This window comes from Manihot esculenta, chromosome 6 (assembly GCF_001659605.2).
Source record: "Manihot esculenta cultivar AM560-2 chromosome 6, M.esculenta_v8, whole genome shotgun sequence".
NCBI lineage: Eukaryota > Viridiplantae > Streptophyta > Magnoliopsida > Malpighiales > Euphorbiaceae > Manihot > Manihot esculenta.
The window spans coordinates 19,559,712-19,575,504 of NC_035166.2; the positions used below are offsets into that span (position 1 = coordinate 19,559,712).

General features: G+C 25.5%; 1 protein-coding gene and 1 non-coding gene across 2 annotated transcripts; one reads left to right on the top strand and one right to left on the bottom strand.

The window, feature by feature from the left end:
- Positions 1–1,600: 1,600 nt before the first annotated feature.
- TRNAE-CUC lies at positions 1,601–1,673 on the bottom strand. Its single transcript has one exon. It is a non-coding gene; the product is annotated as a tRNA-Glu (tRNA).
- Positions 1,674–7,379: 5,706 nt separating this feature from the next.
- Positions 7,380–9,968, top strand: LOC110616832 (protein kinase PINOID). The gene is made up of 2 exons (XM_021759328.2): positions 7,380–8,438; positions 9,067–9,968. Exons 1-2 carry the CDS (start codon positions 7,816–7,818, stop codon positions 9,836–9,838), a joined length of 1,395 nt encoding a protein of 464 aa, XP_021615020.1. The 5' UTR covers positions 7,380–7,815; the 3' UTR covers positions 9,839–9,968.
- Positions 9,969–15,793: the final 5,825 nt, after the last annotated feature.

Sequence of the window (15,793 nt, forward strand, 5' to 3'; positions counted from 1 at the left end):
AAAGTACTATTTTTTTCTATCTTAGCTAAATCGAAAAAATAAATGAAAGAGTATAGAAAATTTGGACACAAAAGGGGTTATTTGAGATTGAATATCTACTTATTTTGTTTTGTTTTTTTAAAGTGTAAGATAATAAAATTTGATTAATTAAAATTAGAATTTTAAATATAACGATATTTATTCTCACATTTCAAATATTTTTTTAATAAATTTTTCATTGAAAAAATACAAATATAATAATTAAATTTTACCTACCAAATATATTATCCTCGGATTGATAGCAGTATTAATTGCCAAATTTATATTTTTTTATTATAATAAAATTTTAATGTAAATTGCAACTATGAAATATAAATATTGATTTGTAGAAAAAAATATAATATTTATAATTAATTTATAAAAAAACGAGGATGGATTACTATTTTGTGAATAAAAAAATTAGGGACTAAATTTAGAAAATAGAAACTAAATTAATTATAACTTTAATAAAATTTTAAGGGAGAAATACAATCAAATTTCTGATTTTTTTAAAAATTTATTAGTTTATACATATTTTAAAATTATTCAATTAAAATATTATTATATTTTATAAAATTAAATTTTTAAGTGAATCAATTTATTTTAATTTTAATTAGAGAGAATAACTAAACGTATATAAACTAAATAACATAATTGAATTTAAGGTAGTTAATGCTCATTTAAGTAGAAAAATTAAAGAATTTAATTTTACAACCCACTATTTAATTTCAAAAAAGCCACACATTGTTTGCAATATATATTATAAAAAAATTTTATTAATAAAATTTAATTCATTTTTATTTATAAAAAATTAAATAATAAAATTAAATTGTATTATTTTATTTTAAACAAATTAATAATAAATTTAAATTAATTTGTTTTCATAATCATCCTTATTATTATAAACTAAATATCAATTATAAATAACAATAATTTTTATCACATTAAAAATATTTTTAAAAAATCATTATTAATATTTTTCAAATATTTAAAATCTAAATTTTACATAATATTTTTACCATTAAAAAATATAAATTAAGATGGACTCTCTTTTTTAAAAAAATCAATAAAATAATATAATAAATTTATTAATATCAATTGTAAATATATTAAATATAATATTGATTCAAAAAAATATATTAAATATAATAGTCAATATTAACTTAAATTTAAAAAAATATTAATCGAAAAAATGCAATTAAATTTAAATAATGAAAAATAAAAGAAATATAATTCTCAAAGTTTAATTAAGTGATTTTAATATGAATAATTTTAACCATTTATTTGAAATTAATTTAATTGAATTTTTTTAATAACTTTTTTATTTAAAATGAAATAATTGAATTTTTTTAATTTAAAATTCTCTTATTTTAAAACAAATTTAATTCTTACTTATAAAAATTTATTTGAATCTATTCCTTAAAAACTAAACCTTTCCAAACGGAGGCTAATTAAGTAAATTACTTTTTATAAAATTTTAACAATATTTGATTTTAAATCAAAATAAAAGAAAACGAATTAAAATAGATAAATATATTTTCATCATATTACATTCATAGGCCACAAAAAAAAATGCATAATTTTCCGTTGCCGGGAATCGAACCCGGGTCTCTCGGGTGAGAGCCGAGTATCCTAACCAACTAGACTACAACGGATTGATGATAAACTTCTTTTATATCCTTATTTTAACGATGTAATTTCTATTGCTTTTTCTTTTTTAATTATTTTAGAAACAAAAATTGGTAAATAAATAAATTTAAAAAATAAAAGTATCATACTAGCTACAGTCCTATGTAGAATAATTATTTTTTTTTTTCATGCCATATAATGAAATCCATATTTTTCTGTGTAAGCATTATATATTTATTTATTCTTTTTTTATATTTAATATAATTTTAGTTAAATATATTAATAAAATTTTTCAAGTGTTTTGGTTTATAAAATGGAATAATAAATCCATTATCTAAAAGTTAAAATATAGAAAATTGCATTATTACACTATACATTATCGATATTTTAATTCGAATAAATGATCATTAAATTATCTGCTTAAAGAAAATGATCGATAAAAAAAATAAATTTAAATTAAAAAAGAAAATCTAGCCCTTAGTACTGTAATCACTAATTATTTAGGAATCTTTAAATGAAGCACGTTACGAGAGAAGTGCACGGTTTTGGAAACGCATGATGGAAGCGCGTTTTGCAGAATGAAAATTTTCAGACTCCTCACTCAATTATATAAAAATATTTTTAATTAATAAAAATAAATGTGAAACGTGCCTATAGTAAACTTGGTATTATACGTGCCTATTGGATATTTAAAAATGTTAAAAGTGGAATATAGAAACCAACAAATTCAAGTAGTTTGAATAAGCTTAGAATTGGAAATCCAAAAGACAAACAGAGCGTATTGTCTATAAAAATTAGATAGAGGAAATTGTTTTGAACTATATTAACTGCCTACCCCAGTTGTTATTATAATTAGAATAACGAGTAATAATGTCAAAATACGAAGCCATCATTTTGTTATATAATTTTTATATATTTTCTAATTTTAGTTTTTCTAAATTTATTTTTTTTATTATAATATATATAAATTAATTATTATAATTTTATATCATTTTTAATATAACTTTTCATTAATTGTTAATTTTTTAAATAAATATTTAATAAAATTTATAATCTTTAATTTATATAAAAAGAATATAATTAAAAAATTAATATAAAAAAATTATTTTTTAATAGATATAAAAAGTAATAAAAGGAATAAAAATTATTAAAAAAAAGTAAATAATATTCCCTTACTTATTTAATAATTAATAAAAAAATAAATTATTATTTAATTTTTATAATATAAAAAAATTTATTAATTAATCATCAATTTTAAAAAATCTATTATTTAATTTCTCTATTAATTTTACTATTTAATTACTATAATTTTAAAAAATTTATTAATTAATCTCTTAAATTTTTAAAAATTTTACTAGTTAATCTTTCTATATTAGAGATATTTTAAAATTTTTTTAATACTTAACCGTTAAAATTAACAAAAAAAAAAAATTTAAATATTAAAAACATTTTAATATATCTTTTAAAATCTATAAATCAATTAATAAATTTTTTTATATCATAAAAATTAAATAATAATTTTCTCTTATTAAAATCAATATTCTCCGATTCTCACAAAACTCATTTTTATATAAACTCGACTTTTTCATGTATAGGCTTCTTTATTATTAGCCTATGGCAATTCCCATTATGTTATATGTGCAGGTTATGTCTTCCAATAATCCATCAAACAACTTGATAATAGGCTCAAAAAAGATTTTTTTTTTTTTTTAAAGAAAAAAACGAAACCTAAGATCCACTTGTAATCTCATCCATTGCTCAAGCTTTAAGCTTAATAATGGTTTAGGAAATGCCCAATTATTTGTTGAATATTGACAAATTTCCTTTCACTATCTGATGGTGATGGAAGCTGAAAATAAATAGACATTATCAAATTCCATACAGCAAAAGAAGTAGAGCACATTTCAAACCCTAAATTTGGCCCAGATTCTGCTATCTTAGACTACAAAATTTAATTCACTTGTTTAATCGCCAAAAACCTATGATTTATAATTCTTCAACATCAATTCTTTCAAAAAAATAAAATATATTAGTAAATTTATATATAAAAGTGTTAATAAAATTATCAAAATGCAGAAAATGATTGACTCGTTTTTAAAGAAATGGAGTTTATTTTTTAAAATGATTTAATTTTTTATTTGATTATAAAAATATTTTTTATTGATTAATTTTTATAAGTATTTTAAATGACAGAAAATGTAAAAAAAAATTTCTAAAAGAATTTTTCATAAAGCAAACGAAATCTTAGTTATAATTTTAAATTTAAACAAACGAAATCTTAGTTATATTTTCAATAAAATAAATTAAATTGAATTTCTACAAAATTTTAATTTCTAAACAACCATATTACATTGGAATAGAATAATTCTATTCGCAACAATTCATTTTCTTTGTCCAAGCGAATATACATCAACAAGAGTAGTGGTTAATGAAATGGGAGCGTAGCATAAAAGGACTGAGGAGGTTTGCCTGGTGAATTATAAAAACATTATTTTAGGTTTAGCAATTTGAGTTGGTCACATGACGGAGGGGAAGGGACACTATTATAAAATTATAAAAATGAATTTAATGCAACCACCACAAATTACTATATTATATATTTAAATTATTATTATAAGTATTAAACTTAAATTCATTATGACCGAATACTTAAATTAAAATTCGTGAAATTTAAATTAAAGTTCGATTTCACAAGGAAATCAATGAGTTGAAATTGGTGAATGAGAATTAATTAAGTTGATGGCTTATTCGGATAAGTTAAGATTTTTTGGAGTAGTCTAAACGTAAGGTTTTTAAGAAAAGTTAAATAGTGTCAAATTATGATTAATTTAAGGATATATATCCTAATTGTTCGAATACTCTCATATTATGTCCCATCAAATTGAATAAAAATATCTTTGACAGTGTGTCAAACGGCTTATTAACAGTGGACAGTTAATTAATAAATACGATGCCAATTAATTCACTCTATCTTTTTATCCGCTTCACATCAACCCGTCCCATTTATGATTTCAACAACAATTAGAGGAGCCAACCACATTTGCCCAAAATTTGTATGTAATCCCTAATTATATTAGTTCAGGCACAAATTACTTAGCCTTTATCAGAGTTAGTTTTATTCAGGTACCGATCGGTTGTGGATATGTGTTATAATCGCGGAAATCTTATATTTAATATGTCATTGATAACTTAATAATAATAATTAGAAAATTATTGTATTTATCTATACACAATAATTTAATTATTTTTTTAAGAATTGAAAAGCGTAATTAAAATTATAATTTTATTGAATATAAAATAAATTATTTATTAAAATATATTATTATAAATATTAAAAAAAGAATTTGTTATAATAATTTTAAATTATTATCAAATTACTACTTTAATACTATTGTTTAAATCTTTAAATGTTATCTTGTGAGTAAATACTAGTGGTCTTTCATTGAAATATTAACTGAATTTATTGCGTGGCTTTTAGCAGCATTTACCTGCTGCTACTTTTGGATTACTTTAATGTCAATGCATATATCTTCAAACATTTGTTCACTTCAAAGGACAATTATTGTACTTAGACTTTTTTCATAAAGTATTGTAAAATCCTTTTCAATTTTCATTTCTAGCTCCCCTGTTTGTAGATAGGCTAAAAAAATTTTCTTTCATGATATGGATGGAATCGACTAAAGTTGGTATATTTTTCAAGCCCTAATGTTGAATAAAAAAAAATTGTGATTCCGAATATTTTTATGATATAAATCATGTAATTTTTTTTTGTTAAAGAAAAAAATATTTTAATTTTGATTATTAAATTTATATGTGTTAGAGAATTTAACTAAAATGACTATATAAAACTCGATCGCTAATGATACAGTCGAAAAAGAGTCTTTCTTGTTAGAAAAGAATGAAAAAAACTTATATATTTTTTACGGATTATATTTTATTCTCATTTCATTTCATAATTTTTATTTAATTTATTTTAAATTAATAAAAAAATATTTTTTAATATATATATAAATAAAATAAATAAAAATTATGAAGGGATAGTTTATATGATTAGATTGCAATAGTTGTGTAGCCAGCTATGAAGAACACAAGCGAAGCAACCACAAACTCCACAGCATCTCTTATGGAGAGGTTCATGTGAGCAAATAGTGAGTGTGTTGATATGTGGGTAATTCAAATTATGATCACCAATGAATTATGATCCTCTTTAAAATGTGGGTCTTTGGCTTCCCAATTAGGAGAAGTGTCAAAAGGCTGTAATGCTAAAGACACTTCCCCAACTTGTTGCCCTTTTGTTTGCCTTTCCCTAGGCAAGTTATTCCTTCTAAAACTTTCATGGGTCCCTGCTCAATCTCTTCCTCTTTTCTCTCTTTTTATAAAAAGATTGAGACTTGCGTGATCTCTCAGAATTCTATTGTATACAGTGTACTACTCTTTTTTCATTCAATCCCAAAATAAATGGGACCTGGTTCTCCATGAAGCTCTGAGCCCCATTCTTGCTTGCTTACATGTTATGGATGCAAAGTTTGGCCACGTGGATTTTAATTTCTAAGCTATTTTCTGTCTCCCTTTTGCTGTAACCTTGTTATTCTCTTTAATTAAATTGAAATAGTGTTTAAAACTTGTTCATGAACAAACTCAATTTTAACCTTCAGCTTGCTTTTGCATGCATACTAATAATCTGAAATTCAGATAAATGTAAAATTTTGGTATGAATGAATAATTTTAATCTAAATAGTTCATATCTCTTTTTTATTCTCTTTTTTCTGATAATCTAAAATTCAGACAGAAATAGAATTTTGATATGAATGAGTAAGTTTAGTCTAAATGGTTCATATCTCTCTTTTTTATTATTATTTTTTATTATCTAGTGACGTATAACCGTCTATTGCAATACCATCTATATTCAGACGACCATTTAATTCATTTTCGACACTCGTATTAATAAAATCGTGGCATAACTAGACTTGCTCTCTTTTTTTCATCATGTCAAATGAGTTGGATTTTTTTCTAATAAATCCGGACCATCCAGCTTGCTCGATTGTGGACTAGATTATATGTTAATCGACTAACTTGTATAATAAATTTTAATAGATCTTGAACCTATCTCTTTTGCAATTATTTGACTGTAGCCTAAATACCAATAACTCTACGGTCATCGCATGCAATTATCAATATCTCTAATTTAACTTTAATTATATGTTTCTTATATCCAAATTAATGAGAATAAGCCAATAATTTCAGGCTGTTTTATACATGTTAAGGGTTAGGGTACTGTATACCCTACATGAATGAGGTTGCTGCCCCACGTACGTGCCCAAGTCAATCCAAATTAATGAGAATGAAAATTATTATTATATTTTTATAAAAATGTAAAAACCAATCGATGATCTTTTCTTATATTTTAAAAATTAACTTATAAAAGCTATGAAGGGTATTCTCGACATATGCATGCCCACGTAGCCTAGGTGTAGAATTCCAACGACTCGACACAAAAAGACTGTAAAAAACAAGCAAACTCACGCCACGTGACTAAAGCTCAACCGACCTTCTTCGCACGTGCCTCTCGTCTACGTCATCCAGTGCCAACAAATTAGAAAGCAGCTCTCTTTTTCATTTTTTAACCTCACGTGCCAACCACTGTTAACGCGGTTAAAGTATCATTAACCGCGTTCTAATTACCCTCCGTACCCCTCCCCATAAATACGCTCAACGACTTCCTCTTGCTTCCCACTCTCTCTCTAACCAAACCAAAAACTTTCCAACGAAAATAAACCAGAGAAAGCTAGCAGATCAATCTCTCTCTTTCGAGTACGAACTGTCTTCCTCAGAAACCCTAAAAAAGCCTGCTACATTCAAAGCTCAGCTCCTTTATTCAATCTCCTTCTCCTCCTTCGCCATTGCTGCTGCTGCTTCTTCTCCTTCTTGTGGTTGTTTTGGCTTGCAGTTTTATTTTTTCTTTTTTGGAGTATCTGATTCGGTCGCAGGAGCTGATCAAGCTCCATAGAAACACTAAGGATCAAGAACTCTGTCAGATTCTTCTTCTTTTTCTTGCCTTTTCGAATTTTTAATTCTTCCTTCTTTGGGTATATGTATTTTTTTTTTGTTCTCGCCAGCTAGAGTTGGAGTAAAAAGGAATCCTGCACAACTGGATTCTTGATTTCTAAGATGTTTGAGTCCAGCCACCGCTACTCCTCCGACGGTTATCTCAGTTTCAAGACTACTAATTCTTCCGACAGTTCAATGAGTAGTGAGAGTTGTAGTAGCTACAGCCGTCTTTCTTTTGATATTGTCACTTTAAGATCTTCACCTGAAAACCTCTCCCTCAAGCCCCATCGCGCGTCTGACTTGGCCTACTCTGCCATCCGCTCCGCTACCTTCCGCCGCAAGTCTGGCCTCACCTTCCGTGACTTTCACCTCATCCGCCGCATCGGCTCCGGCGATATCGGTACTGTATATCTCTGCCGCCTTGCAAGAGAGCATAACAAGAACTATAGCAAGGAAAATGATGATGAATACGAGGAGGAGGAGGAGGATGAGCGCGATCAGTTGTGCTTTTATGCTATGAAGGTAGTGGACCAGGAGGCCTTGGCAGTGAAAAAGAAGTTGCATAGGGCAGATATGGAGAAGAAGATCTTGAAAATGCTAGATCATCCATTTTTGCCCACTTTGTACGCAGAGTTTGAGGCGTCGCATTTCTCTTGCATTGTAATGGAGTACTGTTCTGGCGGTGACTTGCATTCTTTGAGACATAGGCAGCCTCAGAAACGCTTCTCTCTCAGCTCTGCAAGGTATATTTTTACACAAAATTTTCAGTATTAGAAAAAGGAAAGCTATGCACACTAGCTAAAATGGAATTGAAAAAAGCTGCAAATTTTCTTGAAGTTCTAAAGCATTTCATAACAAAACAAAAAAGAAAAGAAAATAAATATTTTCTGTGTTTTTGTTATCCATTCCACTGCACTGATTGATTCTTTTGCATGGCTTAGTCTGCCTTGTTTTTGTTTGCTTGCGTTACATACCCACTGCTGCGTTTTGTCTTTGGCTTCTTTTGCTCTGCACAAGTCATTTGCTTATCTCTAATCTTCTGTTTAATTAGGCTTCAAGGAAATCGCTTTCTAGTTTCCCTTATTTTCATCTATACCCAATATTTCCCCGGATTGTCTCTCTGACTTAGCCGCAAATTACCAATATTTGAAGATTTCCCATTAATGGCATAATGGAATCCTTCCATTACAGCTACTTTTCTTATAAAATTTATCAAAATCAAGCATAATTCTATTCCTTTGCATGCAAGAAAGCAGAAGATTTTTTCAGATTCTATCTTTTGTTTCACCTGAGTATATATTTTCTTTTTAGCGTTTGTTTTGCTGGAAAATATACTAACAGGCAATCCTGTCAATGTTATTTTGCTTCCAGGTTTTATGCAGCGGAGGTTCTTGTAGCTTTAGAATACCTTCACATGCTGGGAATCATCTACAGAGACCTAAAGCCTGAAAACGTTTTAGTCAGATCGGATGGTCACATCATGCTCTCAGATTTTGACCTCTCATTGTGCTCGGATGCAGTCCCAGCCGTTGAATCTCCATCCTTTTCCCCTGATTCTACTTCTCCATCTGCCTTACCCTATACTCGATCACACTCTAACAAGACCTTCTCTTGCCTCCTCAACCGGCTCTTCCGATCCAAGAAAATCCAAACCTTGAGCCCCAACCGGTTATTTGTTGCCGAGCCGGTTGCCGCGCGGTCTTGCTCTTTCGTTGGTACCCACGAGTATGTGGCCCCGGAAGTTGCCTCTGGTGGTTCCCATGGGAACGCGGTTGACTGGTGGGCGATGGGAATTTTTATCTACGAGCTCATTTATGGACGCACGCCGTTTGCAGCTCCATCAAATGAGCTCACGCTGCGTAACATTGTGGAGAAGCCCTTGAGTTTCCCAACCCATTGCGCATACTCATCGCTTGAGCTCCACGCGCGAGATCTGATATCAGGGCTGTTGAATAAAGATCCGAGTAGTAGAATCGGGTCGAAGCGGGGATCTGCCGACGTGAAAGCCCACCCATTTTTTAAAGGCCTCAATTTCGCACTGATAAGGACGGCGATACCCCCTGAGATTCCGGGGTTACGAAAGCAAAGAACGGCAAAGTTTTATGAAGAGAAGCCTAAATCAACGGCGTTTGATTACTTTTAATTATGCTCACTGGGATTCCCTGCCATATTTTGCCATTATAGGGAATTGATGTGTATATATATATTTTATTTTTCCATCCTTTTTTTCCTTAAAAAAGAGTTAATCGACATTACAAGGAAATTATGCCAAACTCATGTATTAATGCAGCATCCTTTAAAAATTTTAAGTATCCGATTTAAATTACTGGATTTAATCCTTATGAGAAGTTTTAGGACTAATTGTTGGAAAAAAATAATATATATGATAAGAAATATATTATTATTGGTTTTATTTTTTATATACAGTTTGCTATCATTAAATTTAAATAAAAATTAAAATTTTGATAATTTTGATAAATTTTTCGCTTTAAAAACTTATGCAACATCCTTCAATCCAAATATATTATTATTATTTGGTATAACTAAATTGTATATTAAAAAAATGATAAATTATTACACACCACCATTATATATACATCAATTAAATATTAATTATTATTATTGACGAAACCTGTATAATATCATTAATTAGTAATTATATTAAAATTTTGTACATAAACTGTTATATAAAATTTATCGTACGTGTACGTTGGCGTTTTAAAATATATAGATGCGAAGGATCTGGATTTGGCACAAGTTTTGATCTGACATGTTACGTAAAATACTGTAGTTGGACATGTGCCCAAACAAAAAAGTCAACTACGATTTCTATGTAATTTGTTTTTAATATAAACCGACACTATTTAGAAGTTGAATTTAACCATGAACGTCGTTGATCACCTTCCATAATTACACATTATAAATAATATAATGATTTTTCATTTAATTAGCCGTTTAATAATTAAATTTAATATCAATTTTATTATTTTCGACACAAATTTTTCTATATGGTCCCTTTATGTCTCGATACTCTTATATTTTTCTCTGCATTAAACCTATCTTCTTGTTTTCCGTTGGAATACGATATGAGTCAATTAACTATCGATAAAAAAAAGATATTGTTATCCCTATTAAGAGTTTCAGAGGTATTCCGATCGTCACTTATGATTTCTGTATGGTGGAAATATTTCTCATGTACAATCCAATCAATTTTCAGATCTCTTTGACAGATTTATGACGGTAATTCTCGGACAGTTATTGCATTGAAGGATTTGGTTTCTAATTACAAGCCGAACATTTTATTTTTAATGAAAACAAAAACTCTTAGCTCACATATAAATTTTTTTTTATAATTTTTTATATTTTAATAGTTGCTTCTCAATCAATAGATAATGATTGAGATGAGACATTTTTTTAATATAGAAGAGTTATGAGTCTGTTTCTGTTTCTGTGGTTGACTTTTCTTTAAATTTTATTGATTCGGTTATTTCGGGAGGTAATACTTAATGGAGATTTATTAGTTATTATAGGTTTTCAGAATCACAACGACGACGTCAATCTTACAACCTTATTTAAATTTTATCTCGTACAAACTCTCTTCTGTGACTTTATTCGGAGATTTTAAAGATTTATGCTCGAGAGATGAGAAAGAAATGAGGAGTATCTTTATTAAATTATCTTATGCAGGGGTTTAGACATGCATTTGAAGAGTATTTTTGCCAAATTATCTTATGCATGGATTTGATTTTGAATAATTATAAATTTTTGTTAGACTCTAAAACTGATATTTCTGTTAAATGGGTTCGTCGTAATACTACTCTAACTGCTCATACTGCTCATATTTTGGCTAGAAAATTTATCAGGCATAATTATTTTTCTGTTTGGGGTGATATTCTCTTTATTTTATAAAATTTTATTAATTCAATCAATTTTACTTTCAAAAAAAATTTTAATTTAATTTTTTTAAAAAAATATATATTTTTTAATTTTTTTTTAAAAAAATTTATTTTAATTTATTATTATTTTTAAATAAATTTAATCAGCGAATATATTTATTATAAAAATTTAACATGAGATATTTTTAGGCATAACCCTAGTTATATGACAATGCTTGCTAGAGTTCGCAAATCATAATCGACAATAGAGGAAGGGCATATAGAGGCAAGTTAAACCTAATGTAAGTAGCATAATAATCGAGTAATTATTCGATGAGCTATATAATCAAAATAATATTATTTTTTATTATAAAAATAAAATATATTAAAATAAATAGTTAATATTCAATTTCAAGACTTCATTTATTATTTTTTTAAAAATTTATTACTTAATTTAATAATATAAAAAAGTCAATTAATTTTAAAAAAAATATATTAATATGTTATTCACATTTAAAATATTTATTAATTAATTATTTCATTAATTTTATTGATAATTATTTTATTATTTAATTTTTATATTTTTAAAAAAATTATTAATTATTTTTATATTATAAATATTTTAAAATTTTTTATAATAATTAAATTAAAATTAATGAAAAAATTAATTTATAGTATTTTTAGAATGTTAATTATATTTTAATATATTTTTTAAAATTGAGAGGTTATTAATTTTTTTTATAATATAAAAATTAAATAATAATTTTTTAAAAAATTTTTTGAGTGAATAAAAACCGATTAAACTATTTTACAATCACCTCCCATGATGTTTTGATCATAATGTAATTATTTGATGAGTATGTTTATTATTACATACTTGTTCTAGTACATTAGTGGGCCCCTATAGCATGAAACTCGTAGACAAATCATATGGGAAGTAAGAATGTTGTGGGACACTGTAGTAGACATCCAACGGCTTATATTCTCAGTTAGTTCTCTTTATCGACCTCTTTTTTTTTCTTTTTTTTTTTTAAATATTATTAATAGTTGTGTTATTTATTTAATTATTTAAGCCATGAATCATTGGATAATAATAATTTAGTTGAAACCAAAGCCAGATTTTCTTTTCTTTTCCTTTATTTTTTATACCCGAGCTTCTTAAAGAGAAACAGTCAACGCACCTCCTAGGCAGTGCATGTCATCCCACCACAAGCTAAAATATGCTGCTCTTTTTCTTTTCTTTTCTTTTTTAATAATAGATAAGTGACAGAAAATTTTATAATACAATTCCAGTATGCACACTAATTGTATTATAGCCATGGATCACTGTAATTTCTATATAAAAATTAATGGTTGATGTGTTATATATAAAATAATTTTTTTAAAAAATAAATTATATTTTAATTTATGAATGTTTACTGAGATTATTTTTATACTTTTAAAATTAAATATTTAAATTAAAATTTAATTTATTGTTATCGTTAAAAATATAAAAATATTATTATTATTATTTTTATATCGATAAATTGCATTTAAATTATTAAATTTTAATATAATTAATCAATTTAAATTGATCTCTATATTTTTAAAATTATATACTTAAATTCCTATAATTAATCCGTTCTCGTCTATTATACTTTAAATATTTTAATTTTTTATTTTTTATTTAAAAAAACTTAAATCTCCATTAATTTTTATCTATAATATCTTATTTAACTAATTTTTAATATTTTTTATTTTTTAATTTCTATTAATTAAAATATTTCAATATTTATAATTTTAAAACTTTTAAAAAATATTTATAAGTTTAAATATTTTTTAATGATACTAAATAATCTTTAAATAGATTTTAAACTTTTATAAAAAGTATTTTAGAAATAAATTATACTTTTAGAATAAGTTTGTCCATCTATTAGTTTTGAATTAATATCTATAATAAATGAAATAATTATAATTTTAGACGATTTAAATATTAAGCGATTTGAGAATTTAATTTAAAAAATATAAAAATTGATTCGTCATTTAAGGATAAAAATATAATTTATATAATATAAAATTATTTATCTCTATTAAAATAAATTTAAGCGTTTATGAGAATATTTTAAATATTTTAAATATTTATTCTCTCTAATGAAATTATAAATATAAATGTTGAATTTTATAAATATAAAAATTGATCCATTTAATTACATTAAAATTCAGAAATAAAAATATAATTTATTTATTTTTATTTTGTTTTTTAAAGGATGAAACCAAGACTGAAAACCTAAGTGCTAAACTCAATATATAAGCCTTGGCCTTAGAGAAAGTATAAAGTATATGATCAGTGGAGATTATATATATATATAATAGGAATACAATTAGTGGATAAATTAATAATTTTAAAAAATATTATTTACTATTTTATTTTTTCAAAAAAAGGAAACTAAATGTATTTTCTCTTTTTAATTTTATTTTATACCTATTTAAACGAAAGAACGGAAGGGAAAATAAATGTTTTCTTTTTTTGAAAATTTTCTTTTTTTTTTATTATTTTTATTATTTTCCCTTTTCATTTGGTGTCAAAAATAATGTTAATTAGTTAAAGTTGACTTTTGATCAAAAGTTACTAAATTTATACCTTCTCTCTAATTTTTTTATTTTTCTCCTGATTTTCCCAAATTATTTTATTATTTAGACTTTAATTTTATATAAATTATGTTCAACAATAATTTTAAAAATAATATTTAGTGTTTTTATTTAATTAAAATTTGAGAGAATTAATTACGAGATATTATTTTTTACAACATTTGATTAATCACTATCATACCAGCTATTCGTTATTAAAACAATCAATAATTTCTACAATAACTATTATTATCTATAAAATCAAAGAGCAAGAGGAACTTCAAATAATTACCTTCTACCCAACTCTAATACTACTTCATTCTCTGTTCTTGCTTCCGTTTGTCTGAAACAAATTATTCAACCCTACACTTTCTGAAAAGTGGAAAAAGAAATATAGGCAAGATATTGATGAAGAGGACACCCATTTATTTGGGGAAGACAATAATAGCAAGAAATTGATTAGAAAAAGTTACTATTTAATCTTTGTCGTATTGAAAATTTTATTAATTAATTTATTAATTTAAAAAATATAATAAATTTTTTATAAAATTTTAAAAATTTTACTAATTAATTTCTCAATTGATTTTAGTTATTAAGTGCTAAAAAAAGTTTAAAATATCATCAATCGGAGAAACTAATTAGTTTATATTTTTATAATATTAAAGACTAATTAATGAATTTATTAATACTATAAAGATTAACCCTTAATACTTAAAATTAACAAATGACTTATTATAGATTTTTTAATATCTTAAGAATATTTTATTGTGTTTTTCAAAATCAATGATAAAATTAATGAATTTTTTTTATACTGTAGGGATTAAATAGTAAATTATCCAATTAATTATCCATTCAAAGTCTACAAATTGCTCAAACAGGAATTTGATATTATCAACTTTTGAGCTAGAAAAGTGAAATGTACTTCTGGCAAAAAAAAAAAAGTGAAATGTACTTATGGAGAAGTTAGGTTGTAAGAATAATAAGGAAAGTAAATGGGGGAGAGTATAGGGATTTGAAGAATGTGTTAGAATTTTGATTGCAGCAGCTTTTGGCTCCATGAAGCAGAATGGTGGTGGGGTAGCAGGCCTAGAGTTTTTAGTTTTTAAGTATCAAAACAGTAATTTTTTAATATTAGAGTTTCGGTGAAGAAATATTAGGATAAATTAGTATTAGTTAGTAAAAAGTTAAGGATCGAAACAAGTTGTTATAATTTTTTTATATATGTTTATTAAAGAAATGTATCACTTAAGATATCGTGATATCTCCTCTCGCTATAATTTATTTTATTCCTAACGTTCTTTGGAGAGTAATTAGTTGGCCATCACTAAGGGCTGAATCCAGTTCATTACCATAAACATATGGAGTTCTTGAGTGATGCCTTCACTCCTTATTAATAATGAGCAGTATTCGGTTCAAATCGAAAAAATCGATCGAACCGAATTAATTTAAAAATTCAGTTTGATTTTTTATTCATTTCGGTTCGATTTTTAATTTTAAAATTTTCGATTATTTCGATTCGATTTTAATAAAAAAATCAAAAAAATCAAACTGAATCGATCAACGGTAATAATATTCAATAATATAGAGAAATTATATTATATTAAGGTTAAAATATT